Consider the following 13,106-nt stretch of genomic DNA (forward strand, 5'->3'; position numbering starts at 1 on the left):
GGCTGTTACACAGAGAAACCCTATCTCAAAGAAAGAAAAAAACAAAATGAAACAAAACAAAACAGAAGAAAAACATTCCAGGGCATAGTGAGGAATATTTGCTGCTCTTTCAGAGGACCCAAACTCAAATCTCAACACCTCACCTTGTACCTCACAACTGCCTGTAACTCTGGCCTCTGCAGGTACCTGCATGCTCATGAATATACCCCAACCCCCTACACAGGCACATAATACAATAGATCTTTTAAAAACAACTAAATATATAGGAAGAGTGGGCAAAGAGACTACATAGCCAAATACTTTTCCCACAGAGGTATAGGAAGATGTCCAGATGGGAGTCTTATCCCAGCTCAGCCAAGTCCCTATTGTGAGCCCCTGGGCGACTGATCTCAACCCTTCTGGACTTAGTTTTCTCATATATGTTTAAGGAGGGATAATAAACGAATCGTAGCAGGGCCAACTAGGGACAATATGAGACCTCCCAGGTGGGAGGCACACCCTCATGAGTATACTAGCCTTGGGAGCCTACTGGTGACACCTGGATCCCTAAGAGACCTCCCCCCCAGGCCCTTTGCTCTTGCTGGCCCTGGCTGTGGCTGGCTGAAACAGGCTGTCCCTCTGACTCAGAGTGAGCAGTGGGTAGCATAGGGCATTGCTCCTCTGTCTGTTGGGCTGTGTGTCAAGCTCACCTAGAGTCAACCCTGCTCTACACAGGAGAGGGGTCAAGCAAGGCTCCCCAACTCCACCTGGGGCTGCAGCTCTAGGCTGTAGGGTAGAGGTGGGGGCTGTCTCTCACCCCAGGAGGGGCCTCACCTCAGCCAGATCTGGTTTCTGGTAGGACCGGTTTGTCCAGGTAGCCTTCGATGGACAGGGAAGATAAGGCCTAGGCAGATTGACCAGGCTGACTAGAGATGTTGGGCAAAGACCGGGGCTAGTCCCTGTCTGAAGCAGAGTCAACCCATACCTTATTCAAACTGCCATCATCAGCTTTGGGGGCTCCCCTTCCAAGCCCCTCTTCCTGCCTTCAAGGAGAAGTATGGCAGACGGTGACCCTGGGGAGAGCCTTACAGGCTCAAGAGTGTCTGCACTGGGTGTTACCTGAGGAGTTCCAAGACTCCAGAGCACAGTTAGACAGAGGCTGTGAAGGGTGAGGTTGCTGAAGAGTCTACATTCCAACAGGCACCACCTTGGCTGCCTCTCTGCAGCCTGGATGTTGACACAGTACTGAGCCACTCGGCTGGTTGTGTATCCCCAGACTCTTGGGCCTGTAGCCTCTCCTTCCTCAGTAGGTTATGCTCTCCCTAGTTGCTTCTGCCAGGCTGGGGAGATCAGGTCTGTCCCATGAGTGCTCTAGCCCAACCTCCTAATGGGTTCTGTGGCCTGCAGATATCCAGGTAGGCAACTACTAGCTGCCACTTGAGGGGTCCAACCGAGCTCTGCTTACCCCACCACCTCACCTGCTCACAGGGGCCCTGGCCCCTCCCATCTGCCCCCTTATCCTCTGGAGAGCTGTATCTTTGGTCCTTGACCTTGGATCTGCCCCTGATAAGGGTATAGTCTCAAGGTGGAAGAACAGGAGGAAGGACTGCATCACTGATGTCTTCCTGGACCACGTGACAGCTGCCTCTGGTCACTGCTATTTCAGGGAAAGCAGCAGAACTTGAGGGAGGGACTCACTGGCTGAAAATGTCTTTGGGAAGTAACCCCAGAGAAGAGCAGGCAGGAGAAGGTGACACAAACCACACAGGGACCAGAGGAGAACACAACAGGCAGAGGCTTCGCCCATGGGTAGCTGATTTCCTTGAACTCCTAGTGTGCATTGTGGCAAACAGTTCTTGAAGGTGGTCTTTGAAATATGCCCATGGAGAGTTGAAGAAGAAGGCAGCTAGACTACCTACCATCGGCTGCAGTGCAGAGCTGGTCACATGGTCCCTGTGCCCCATGACTGGTGGTGGCAGTAGATGGAGGGAGCTTGGTGGTGGGCAGGGATTCATTCAATGCAGCCCTTGATAGGAATGACTGTATAACAATGGATATGTGGTTATAATGAGGCCAGGGCACAGGAGAGGGATTAGGATGGCAGCCACCAGTTCTCTGAGGACAGAACATGTGTGCCATGCGGGCCAGGAAGGCATGGGTTAGACGAGTGGAGAGGTCTATGGTAAGAGAGAGAGAGAGAGAGAGAGAGAGAGAGAGAGACCTCCTCCCAACATCTTAATGAGGCTGCAGTGATCTACACTTCTCTCTGAGCTTCGCCATGCCACCCAAAGGCGACAAGAAGAAGAAAAATGCCGGAAAAGTCAGCCAAAAAAGACAAAGACCCAATAAATAAATCTGGTGGCAAGGCCAAAAAGAATTGGCCCAAAGGCAAAGAGCAGGACAAGTTGAACAATCTCGTCCTGTTTGACAAAGCGACATACGACAAACTCTGTAAGGAAGTTCCCAACTGTAAGCTCCCTCTGTGGTCTCTGAGAGACTCTGAAGACTCGTGCTTCCTAGGCCAGGGCAGCCCTTCAGGATAATTCCTTCCTTAGTAAAGGATTTATCAAGCTGGTTTCAAAGCACAGAACCCAAGTCATTCACACCAGAAACGCAAAGGGTGGAGACGCCCCAGCTGCTGGGGAAGATGCATGAGCAGGTTCAATCAGCTGTGCATTTGGGAAAATAAAACTTTATTGAATCAGAGAGAGAAAGAGAGAGAAAGAGGCCCATGTGAATCTCAGGAATCTGGGCTGTGGCTGCCCTGGTGGCTCTCCTGGCCTGGAGCAGGTGACACTTCGAAAGAGGGCTGTGGAGTGTGTGTGAATGAAGTGGCGGGGGTTGGTATCGCCCTGGATTTGGTGACTTGCAAATGAGAGCTACTCCACGCGGTTTGGGATTTCCTAACTTCGGAAGGGATGTCCAGCCCAGGCCAGTACAGTCTCAAGTGTCACAGCAACCAAAACCAGCCGTCCTCACCCAACTCCACTGTAGGTTGTTGCTGAGCCTGGCTGTCCAGATCCCAGCCTTGGCCTTGACTGGTTTCTCACATGACAAGTAGTAGCATGAGCCCAGCCCCCATTTTAAACTCTGGCCCTCCCCCACAGCCCCCACTCTGCCTCAGTCTTCGAAGAGCTACTCTGTGTGATCAGCCAATCGGATGGCCAGAGCGTCATGGGACCAAGCCCCCACTGCCCCACCTCTCACAGGCAAGGTGCCACGTGTCGCTGTCACTAAGTAGGAAGCCTAAGGGATCCATGGGCTCCTGAAGTTGTCTTCCTTCCTCATGATGACAGTCATCTGGTCCTGTCACGCTGGTAGGTCACATGCTGCCTGAGCATCTAGGCTGCCCCACTATGGACCTCTCAAGACTCATTCAAGTCCGGATCTGAGTCCCTTTGCCACACATGACAAACACCCTTGGTACTCATTGGCCCGCTGGCCACCTGCAGCCCACTGTAGGCCCCTGATGCGCAGGAGTTGTTCTTTACCTTGGGCTGTGGATGTACATTACCACTTCCTCCCATGACTGCCCGTGATGTCAGTGTCCAGGTTTCTCCAGCATGATGACAGCCAGCCAGAGCTTCCTGCAAAAGACACCCCATCAAAACTGGCTGATCCCACTGTATCAATTAGTAGGCAGCCCCGAAGGCCAGGGCCTCTGCCTTCTGACAAGTAGAATAGGGACGGCTTCTCCTCCCACAGGGCTTTCCCAGGATGCCCCACACCACGGGGCCTCACAGTGCTCACCTAGGACATGACACATGCTACAAGGACACATGTTACAGCTGCTCCCTAGCCAACTGGCATGCTGTCACATGAAGCTCTATGGCCCATACCTTTGAGGTGGTCAGTGAAGATCAGCTCCTGTCTCTAACCAGGTTCACCCCCACCCTCCTCCAGACATACAGAGGGCAGACAGCGCAAAGCACAAACAGGAAGCGATTTTTTTTTTTGTCAATTTGTGATTAACAGTGGGATAAAACAACTTTAAATAGATTGCCACACAGGGTTTAAGGGAAACAAGTTGGAATTCTCATCAGAGAGCCAACACTGGTCTGGCAAGGGTTTTACTGCTCCAGGAAGGGTTAACTTACAAGTTCAGGTGTGGATAGCAAAAGCCCTCTAAGGTTAGCACAGGGGCTCCTAAGGTGTGGGTCTCCACATCTGAGGCAGGAGTGCAGATCTAAAGATGAGCCACCATAGATTAAATATAGGTTTCTCAACAAATATGAGACAGCGGAAATGAACAAACACCCCCACCCACTCCTGTGTCCTTATCCCCTGAGTGGCCTTGGCCCACAGGAAGAAGACCTATTTCATGTACAGGGTGTGGTGAGCGAAGTTGCCACCATGAAGCAAGGGCTAAAGAGAAACTAATCTTGCTGAGGTCACAGCCAAAATTCCAGATCACGACATAGGAAAGACAGATGTCACTTCTGTGTGCTCCCCTGACTATGGAACTGGGCACTGTCATCAATGACTACCAAGGTCATTGGTGAAAAGCTGACAGATACATTGATGGGTGAGCCAGAGTGGGAGATCTTGAAGCCAGCACTCAGCCTTAAACTTACTGAAAGATGTGACCAAATACCAGGCAACCCTGCAAAATGCTGTAGAAGGCACACACCACCCACTATATGGACTTTGTGCCAGGTCCTAGCACACCTCTGTTGGAGCCAATTCCCACAGAGGGTGTTGACATCACAGAACATGTAGACATGGTTTCCACGACATGGGCAGTCTATGACCAGCAAAGACCGGGGCTGAGGCATGGCACTAATGACTGCTGAGTGACAGCTAAGCCCTGTGGGCACTGGGCAGCCTGCAGTCAAGCATCCCACACCAATGAGTACCCAGTTCACCAGAGGAGAACTGTCCATAGACAGTGAGAGCAGTACCCTAACTGTGGTGGGAGCAGCTACCTGGGGCAAGCCACAGGCACAAAGGCCCTGCAGTAGGTAGCCATAAACCAGCCTTTCCCAGCCAGCAATGATATTGGCCGACAAGTCTAATTAATAATTAACTTTTTAATTAAATATCAATTTAAAGCAACACACATGCTGTCTCTTGCAGTTAATATCTTGCCCTTCCTTCCCTAGAGAGTCTGTTGAGGTCAGGGGGTGTGTCAGGATCCTGCGGTGGAGGGGTTGAAGAGAGAGCTGGAGAGTATTGTGGCAAAGAGGTGTCCATTGCATCCCTCATCCGTGGCCACAGGGATCTGGACTCAGCAACACATCCCCAGTCACACAGGGCAGAGCTTCTTCTCTTTAACTCCAAGCCTATTCTAGGCTCATGCTGGGTCAGGGAAGCTGGAGTCAGGATGAATCTGTCTGTGCCCTTGGTGAGTAGACTGGGCCAAGTCAGACGGCGACACCTCAGAACACAGAGCCAGGGTAGATGGTCCCCAAAGGAGAAGACACGGGGATGGGGCTCTGGCTGGCCTGGGTGGGGAAGGGCAAGTCCTAAATCTTGAGTGGAAGCCAAGAGAAGGAGGAGGCCATTGCAGCCTTGGTGTCTAGAGAATATGGCTGCACCCTAGCCACCAACCCAGATCCTACAAACTACTCCAGGGGTTTCCTGACCGGCTGCTTGGGTGACCGCAGGCGTAACCACGGCGCCTGGGGGCTTGAGAGGCTGGCGGTGCCAGGTTCCTGCTTTGGGGTGTGACAGCTTAGTGTGGTCGGCGGGCAGGTGGCCCCGGCCAGTGCTGCCCAGAGCCTATGCTACAGACTTTATGGAGCGGAACCTGTCCCAGGGACAAGCCAAGGGGAACCAGGGCCTGAGACACGGGAGGCAGCTCAGTCAGGGGGAGCTGCTCAGAGGGGCCTGAGGCCACTCTGAGCTTGGGTGGTCTAGCCCGAGATATGTGGAGTTTGTGGTGGAATCTATGACCTATGGGAGGGACCCAGGGACAGCCACATCCACCTGGCTGTCTGCCCCTATGGCAGACACTTTCCTGGGGTGGCTGTTCTTCACTGTCCGGGTTCACTGCTATGACCAAGACCTTGACACAAGGGTCTTGAGAGTGCCCATCAGAGTGTTCTCAGAGCCAGGGAGAGAGAGCAGGGAGAGGTGTAGGAACAGAGACCAGAGGGGAAGAGACAAGCTGGTGATCTCCAGCAGTAAGACAAAGACCTCCATCAGGGGCTGCGTAGGCTGCTGGCGTCAGCCTTTTCTGTGACATTCTCTAGTTTGAGTGCTGTTGTCAGGTCCACACCACAAAGGACCACCCTCCAGCCCTGCTTCCAGCCTCCACCTTCTGGTCTCTCCTGTGCTCTGCATCCCAGACAGGACCCACCCTTAGATCCACTCAGGGGGCCTGCATCTGCCCACGTCCTGCCCCAGGCCAGGCACTCAGTGTCCCTTTCTGTGCCACCTGAAAAATGGACCCCCTGAGCATGGAGCCACTGGGTCAAGTGGTCACTCCAGTAGCTCTTCTGTGTAGTCCTGTGAGGAGGGAAGGGGACATGTCCCCCCACCAAGATATCCCTGCCCTGGTCTTTCACAGGACAAAGGAACTCTCAATAAGGGACTGAATGAAGGACTCAGGTGGGCAGATGGCTTTGGGTGATCTGAGAGGACCCTTGTTGTCATTTCCAGGGCTTTGTGAGAAGGAGGCACAGAGTCACAGAGACCCAAGGATGCTGGATGCCAGCTCTGAAGCTGAGAGAGGTCAGGAGAGATCCTTAGGTCTCAGGAGAGCCAGGCTGACAACACACCGTGGGCAGACAGGATATGGTTGTGTTACATAAAAGCTCATCGTTCTTTGTCACAGAAGCAAGGGAAGGTAAGCAGTCAGCCTTGGCAATACAGGCTCTGCAACTGGGATTGTGGCCACCTCTAGATCAGGCTTATCTTGTAGTTGCCCTTATCCCAGCCCCTCACAAGGCTGGCTGAGGCAGGAGAATCACTTGAGCCCAGGAGCTCCAGACCAGTCCAGGCAAAACACTATCTCAAGAGATTTTTTTTTAAACCAAATAAATAAATAAATAAATAAATAAATAAATAAATAAATAAATAGTTTTATAAAAGAAAAGTTATAGATGTACATGAGTTTTCCATCAGTAGGTAGCCGTCCTCTGCACAGCCCCTGGTGCAGGGTGGGGGGCACACACTGTAGCTGTTCTTTTTTATGCTCTTTCGTATGCTTTGATGTTGCCAGGACTATGAGCTGGGACATTCCAGTCTCGCCATGGCTTCAACTCAGGAACCACCAAACATGGGAGGGGCTGTGACACCGCCCTGCCACTAATGGGGACCAGTTCCAACTCTGCTTAGCCTGGGGAGGGGTCAGTGTTCCCTGGTCACTGAAACTCATGGTCCTTTGTGGCCCACAATTGGAAAGGAGAGGGAAGGCGAGGCCAGTCCTCCTGGTAACGAGAACAAAGGCCGTGGTTCCACCCAGCCGCCAGCTCCAGGTCCAGACAGGATGTGGGACGGTGGGTGCCAGGGGCCAGGGAGGGGACAGATTGATGTCTAATGAGACAGCATTAGTTTAGGAGGATGGAGAGGCTCTAGAGCTGTCTGGTGGGATGAGTGGTGGGACCCTTGATAGGTTTCAAACCACTGACCTGCGCCTTGAGAAATTGGTTGAAGTGGTAGATTTTTATGGGGCATGTACTTTTCCATGGTTAAGATAATGGAGCAGAGAAAGAGTGGCCCTGTGAGCTGGAGCCTGCCACAGAGAGCAGAGAGGATGCCCCAGGACCACTGGGATGGAACTGCCCCCACTCAAGTGCCCATGAGGAAAGGGTGTCAGATATTAAGATAGATGCTCTGGGCCTTTGCTTCAAGAGCAGACCTGAAGCAAGACTTAGGTCTCCTTCTAGCACCTTCACTGGCAGTGCCCTCAGAGGTGACAGTTATGGCTGCATGCATGCTGGGACTCTCTGCTTAGGTCTTTTCTGGGAGAGGTCTGATAGTCCCATCCTCCAAGGTGGGGGTGAGAGGTCCCTGCGTAGAGCTGTTTGGCACTCCATCATCTTGTCTCTCAACTGGCAAGATACAGTCTCTCTCAGTTATGCAAATGTTCATGGTGCACTAGAATCTTCTGGAGGGAATCAGCTAGACTCCTGGCCGGGGGCATGTCAGCCTGTCACCGTGGACAGCTGACTGGAGGTATCTGGCACTGCCTCTCACCCTTCCCCAGTGGACAGAGAGGAGTCCCCACCCCAGCAGGAATACCTCTAGGCCTGTGGCAGTGGCTTCAGTCAGGCTGGGAGGCAGGATATGGGAAGTAAGCATGCTGGTCCCCAGGTGGCAACCATTGGCCCTGTTTGAATCCTGCTAGGCTTTCCATTTTACAGGGCCTTTCCTGTCCCTGGACCTCCCCTCCATCTCCCTCTCCACCCTGGCTCTCTCTGATCGCAGACTCTCTGCAGTCCCAGAGCCCACACCCCCTTAGCCCACTCCCTTATCTGGGTCCCCCGCACAATCCAGGGAGCCCATCCCCATGACAACAGGGCAGATGGCCCTGTGATAGCGGCTCTCCCTCCCACCAAGGCTCAATCCGTCTTTGAAATTAAATCAGCTGTGATAACATCAAGGGCCAGAGGGAAGGGAGGCTGCCTGTGCCCCACCCACCCCTCCTGCTCAGGCGAGGGGACCAGGGGGCAGATCGACTCACAGTGGGGTCAGGTGACCTTAGCCAGGTCTCTTGCCCCAGGAGCCTCAGTCTCTCCATCTATAAAACAGGCTGATTATCCATATTTATTGCTTAGGCCAGTGGAAAGCTTGGGAGCACTGGACAGGCCTGATGCCTGTCAGCCCGGATGGACCTTAGCCCTCTGAAAGCCTACCTGGCCAGATCTCTGCATCAGGGTTAGGCCTCTTTGGATAATCAGGGCCTCTGCAGGGCACAGCAGCTTAGGAGTGGAGAGCACAGACAGCCACTTTCCAGCCTGAAAGGGACTTTAGGCTGAGAAAGCCAGATGGGTGAGCTGGGGTGGAGAGGGGCAAACAGGATAGACTATACAGAAGCTGAAGTGGGAAGAGGTATGGCACTGAGAGGACTGGGCAGGGCAGCAAGAGACCTGCCAAGGAAAGAGACTGGGATGCTGGGCACAGCCTGTGCAAATGTTCTGGGGCAGGACTCTGCAGGGTGCTGGTGAGGGCAGTGAAGAGGCCTGTGAGGCTGGAACAGAACAGAAGGGAAGCCAGAGGTTGTGAGGCAAGTGACACAAGGCCTCACAAGGCCACCGACAGGATGGTGGCTTTTACCAGTCTGAGTACTTCACAACACCCTTGATTTTTCACTTTTAGGTTTCTACAAATTCATCTGGCTATGGGGCAAGGTTAAACAAACAGGGTCAGAGGAAAGGGTGGGGCATCCAGGAGCAGTGCAGGCAGCAGGGTATAGGTGTGCATTGTGCCCAAACACTCATGTACCCGAGGGCATGGTGGGCATGGTCTGTGGTTGGCTAGTCTCCATGTGAGGCCCTTTCAGAGAGGTAAGACAGGGAAGGGGCACGGGCAACCAGTCCTGGGTCTAGAAGACATTTGTCCTGGGCAAAATGTTCTACACAGAGAGGCTTGTTGAAACCACCCAGGAGAGGACAGACAGACAGACAGACAGTGGATGTTTCAGGAGGAATTTAGTGAGCTGGAAAGAGGCTAGCAGGGCTTGCTTCCCGCACAGGAGCACCTTGAGATGGGATTCCCACAGACAAACCAGAATGGATGCTGCCCATGGCTCCCAGGAAGTGTGGCCCAGCAGAGAGGACAGTGTGATGCCACGCAATGCTCTGGGGAGAGAGAACCAGTTTAAGATTCTGGCTTTCTTCTCTAGAAGCATCCCTCTAGCCTGTGGTATCACAGCAGGTGCCCCAGCCTTCAGGGCCTCAGATCTTCCTTCTGCAAAACGGGCAAAGATGTTAATGTTGAGACCGAAGGTCTAGGACCTGAGGCAGCCCTGAGGGAGGGTTGGGAATGTTCTATCTCGTCTGTGCTGGAGACAGAGAACACACAGCCTGAGACCAAGAAGGGAAAGCCCATTGGTCCCTGACACCAGGGTACTTGGGAATCTAGGATCTCTGAGTTTGACAAGCACCCCGATTTCCTTTGGGCACCCAACTGGAGTGTGTGGCTGTTCAAGGCTGCTAGGCTGTAATTGAATTTGCCCAGCAGCTGGCTGCCCTAAGCAGGCCCACTTGAGGCTGCTGTAGCTGGCCAGTGATCGGAGACATTAGCAGGTCAACAGGGGCAGAGGTCAGGTGGTTAGTGCCATGGGGACTTTGATAAAGTTGTCCCCAAGCTGGGCTAGAAGCTTGGGCTCTGCCTTCTGTATTCTCCAGCTCCCTTGCCCTAACCAGTAACGTGGTTAGCTGCCTGCAGCTGCCGGCTGGCTGAGAACCACTGAGGCGTATTCTGGGAAGCTGTAGCCAGGAGCTCAGGGTCAACAGCTTCTGCGATCACACTTGCAGCACTCCACTCAGCTGGCCCTGATGATCTTGGGATACCTGGCTTCTAGAGATAGAAGGTTCTGTCAGTGGCCTGCACCCCTACCCAAATGGTTCTCTTCCTAGTATTGTGTGGAGAAATAGGGAGAAGTCCTTCCCTGGGCCTCTCAGTTAACCAGGCTCCCTTAGGGCCCCCTGACCTGTTGCTTCTCCACCATGAGCACTGGAACATCCCTTGGACCTGCTGTCCCCGGGGACTCTGAACTTTCCTTCCTTCTTCCCCACAACATGGGTTGGACCCCTTCCAATGCTGGAGTTTACATACGAGCAATCTCTGCTCAGATCATCCTCTGCTCGGCCCATAGGACCTGTCCCCTACCTGGGAGCCACACTCAGTTACCAGCCAGTGTGAAGCCTGAAGCCTGGGGTCCTTGGTGGTTGTTGCAACACCCAGGAAGACAAGCACTGTCCAAACACACCTGCCCTCCTTCACTGCAGCAGTGGTCATCATGGGCACTGTTTAATGGCAAGTCCCTCCGCACTAACACCTGGGATGGAACTCTGGCTCAATTGTTTGCCAGTTGTGCAATCCTTCCCTTTGCCTCAGTTTCTCTTGCATAATGTGGAGTCAAGGACCCTGGTAGGGGGAAACGGGGGGGCATTCCAAGAAGTTCCTAATTCACTTCACTTGTCTCTTCTGGTCCTTCCAGCGGGGTAGCCTGCTCTTGCCCCAGGCCCTTTTCACATGCTGTTCCCATCACCCAGCATGTTTTTCTTGAGCTGTCAGCCCCTCATAAGATCTTTCCAGGCAACTTTGCCCAGGATCCCCATGACCATCTCTCAGCTATGACACTGCTGTCCCCACCTTGTCCAATGGTTCCCAGAATCAACCATGAGCACAGTCATGGTGTGGACAAGGAACTGCGCCTGCTGCCCAAGCAAGGGACCTGAAGTATTGGCAGCAAGCAGCGTGGTGGGAGAGTCACAGGGGGCAGGAGGGGGATACTGAGGCCTGGGATGCAGTTGTTGTTAGGCTACAGAGTTTCATGGTGGAGATGAGGTCAGAGGACTTCGTGATCAGAGGAGGAGGAGCCAGGAGGTTGAAAGCAGGGCAGGAAAGACAGACACGAGAGCCTGGGCCTGAGATGGCTGCTACTTGGTAAGTGAGTGAGGAAAAATGGGAACTGAGCGGGTGAGCCTGTGAGGACAGTGGTCATCCTGGAGAAGGGATGTGGGAAGAGCAGATAAGGTAGGACATGAGGGTAACAGGATGGTGCAGGTGACCAGAATTAATAACCTCCCAAAGACCTGGCCCTGGGCTTCCTGTGGGAAATGGCTGGTGCTGGACATGGAGGCCACAAGTTCCTGAGTGTGTCTGTGGAGTTGTGGCAGCCACACAGTGGGCCTGCAGTGACACACCCCACCCCTAAGGATGGGAGAGGACTCTACACAAACTCACTTGGCACATTTATTAACCAGTTAGGTTGCGACTACTATGTCCCCTTGTGGCCCCCTAGGGTGGCCCAGGGATGGGTTAGGTGACTGTCACTTGTTGTCCACCCTCATGAGCTTCTCCTTGCCATTGACAGTTACTGACCGGAGCTGTCCATCTTCTTCCACCTCCACCCGCTCTTGGCCGTTCTCAATGATTCGCTTGGTGGTCACCTTACGGCCGTTCACCATCTCAGTCGATGACATCACTGACTTGAACCCTGAGCTGCCAGAACCGGAGCCACCAAACGAAGCAGATGAAAAGGTGGAGCGGCTGCCCCCACCACGGCCCAGAGTATTGAAAGATGACAAGGCTTCCATGAAGGCTGGGAACTCACCAAAGCCCGAAGAGAAGACTCCGTGTAAACCATGGGACCGGCCTCGGCCACTGAACGGAGTGTCCCAGAATTCAAAGGAAAAAGGGTCCAGTCCTCCAAAGAACTCGCGGAAGATATCCTCAGGATTTCGGAAGGGATAGCCAGCACCAAAGGGACTGCTGTGGGGGACATTGGCACCGCCACCCGCTCTCCATCCGTCACAGCCTGCCCGGTCGTACACAGAACGCTTCTTAGAGTCTGACAAGACTTCGTAGGCTTCGGAAACCTGCTTAAACTTCTTCTCAGCTTCTTCTTTGTTGTCGGGGTTCTTGTCAGGGTGCCAACGCAAAGCCAGCTTTCGATAGGCCTTCTTGATGTCCTCAGGGGAGGCACTTGATTGTACACCCAGCACTTCATAATAGTTGGCCATGGTAAGGGCAGTGGGGGACTGGATGAGATGGAGGACTGAGGAGGGCTGAGGCGAGTGGCTGGGGTCCTCCCTTGGGTGGGGGACTTGCTGGAATCTGCTGGCTCTGGGTGGTGGAGTTTAGCTTTCCATCCTCCCCATTCTCAGGGACAGGTGGAGTCTCCACTGAGAGGGGCTTGGGGGTAGGGACAGTGCCGCTCTGGGCCAGGCCAAAGCGGCCCCTTCCAAGCTGGGGCCAGGGCCCTTTGTGACATAAGCACGGGGTATCCAGTTCCCCCACCCCCTCAGCCGAGCACCACACATCACAGAGCTGTGGTGAGGCTGATCACTGTGGTGAGCCTGCAGTGTGAGTTTGGCTACACGAAAGCTGTTTGTTCGACTCCCTGGGAGCCAAAGAGGAGAGGCGGGTGCTAATGGACAAGAAGTTCTGTGGTATCACTGGCCTGGCTGTCAAGCATCCCTGAAAAGTCTCCAGGCCCTCCAGATTTGTGG

At 53.6% G+C, this 13,106-nt stretch overlaps 1 protein-coding gene and 1 pseudogene across 1 annotated transcript; one reads left to right on the plus strand and one right to left on the minus strand.

The window, feature by feature from the left end:
* The first annotated feature begins 2,257 nt into the window (after positions 1–2,257).
* LOC110295585 (small ribosomal subunit protein eS25 pseudogene) lies at positions 2,258–2,634 on the plus strand (annotated as a pseudogene).
* Positions 2,635–11,839: 9,205 nt separating this feature from the next.
* Dnajb8 (DnaJ heat shock protein family (Hsp40) member B8) lies at positions 11,840–12,858 on the minus strand. The gene has a single exon (XM_021165205.2). The coding sequence runs from the start codon at positions 12,615–12,617 to the stop codon at positions 11,925–11,927; it is 693 nt and encodes a 230-aa protein (XP_021020864.1). The 5' UTR covers positions 12,618–12,858; the 3' UTR covers positions 11,840–11,924.
* Positions 12,859–13,106: the final 248 nt, after the last annotated feature.

Source organism: Mus caroli, unplaced genomic scaffold (genome assembly GCF_978045245.1).
Source record: "Mus caroli unplaced genomic scaffold, Mus_caroli_1 scaffold_7, whole genome shotgun sequence".
In the NCBI taxonomy this organism is placed as follows: domain Eukaryota; kingdom Metazoa; phylum Chordata; class Mammalia; order Rodentia; family Muridae; genus Mus; species Mus caroli.

Coding starts and splice junctions, on each gene's coding strand:
- Dnajb8 (XM_021165205.2), bottom strand. CDS start 12,617: ATGGCCAACTATTATGAAGTGCTGGGTGTACAATCAAGTGCCTCCCCT.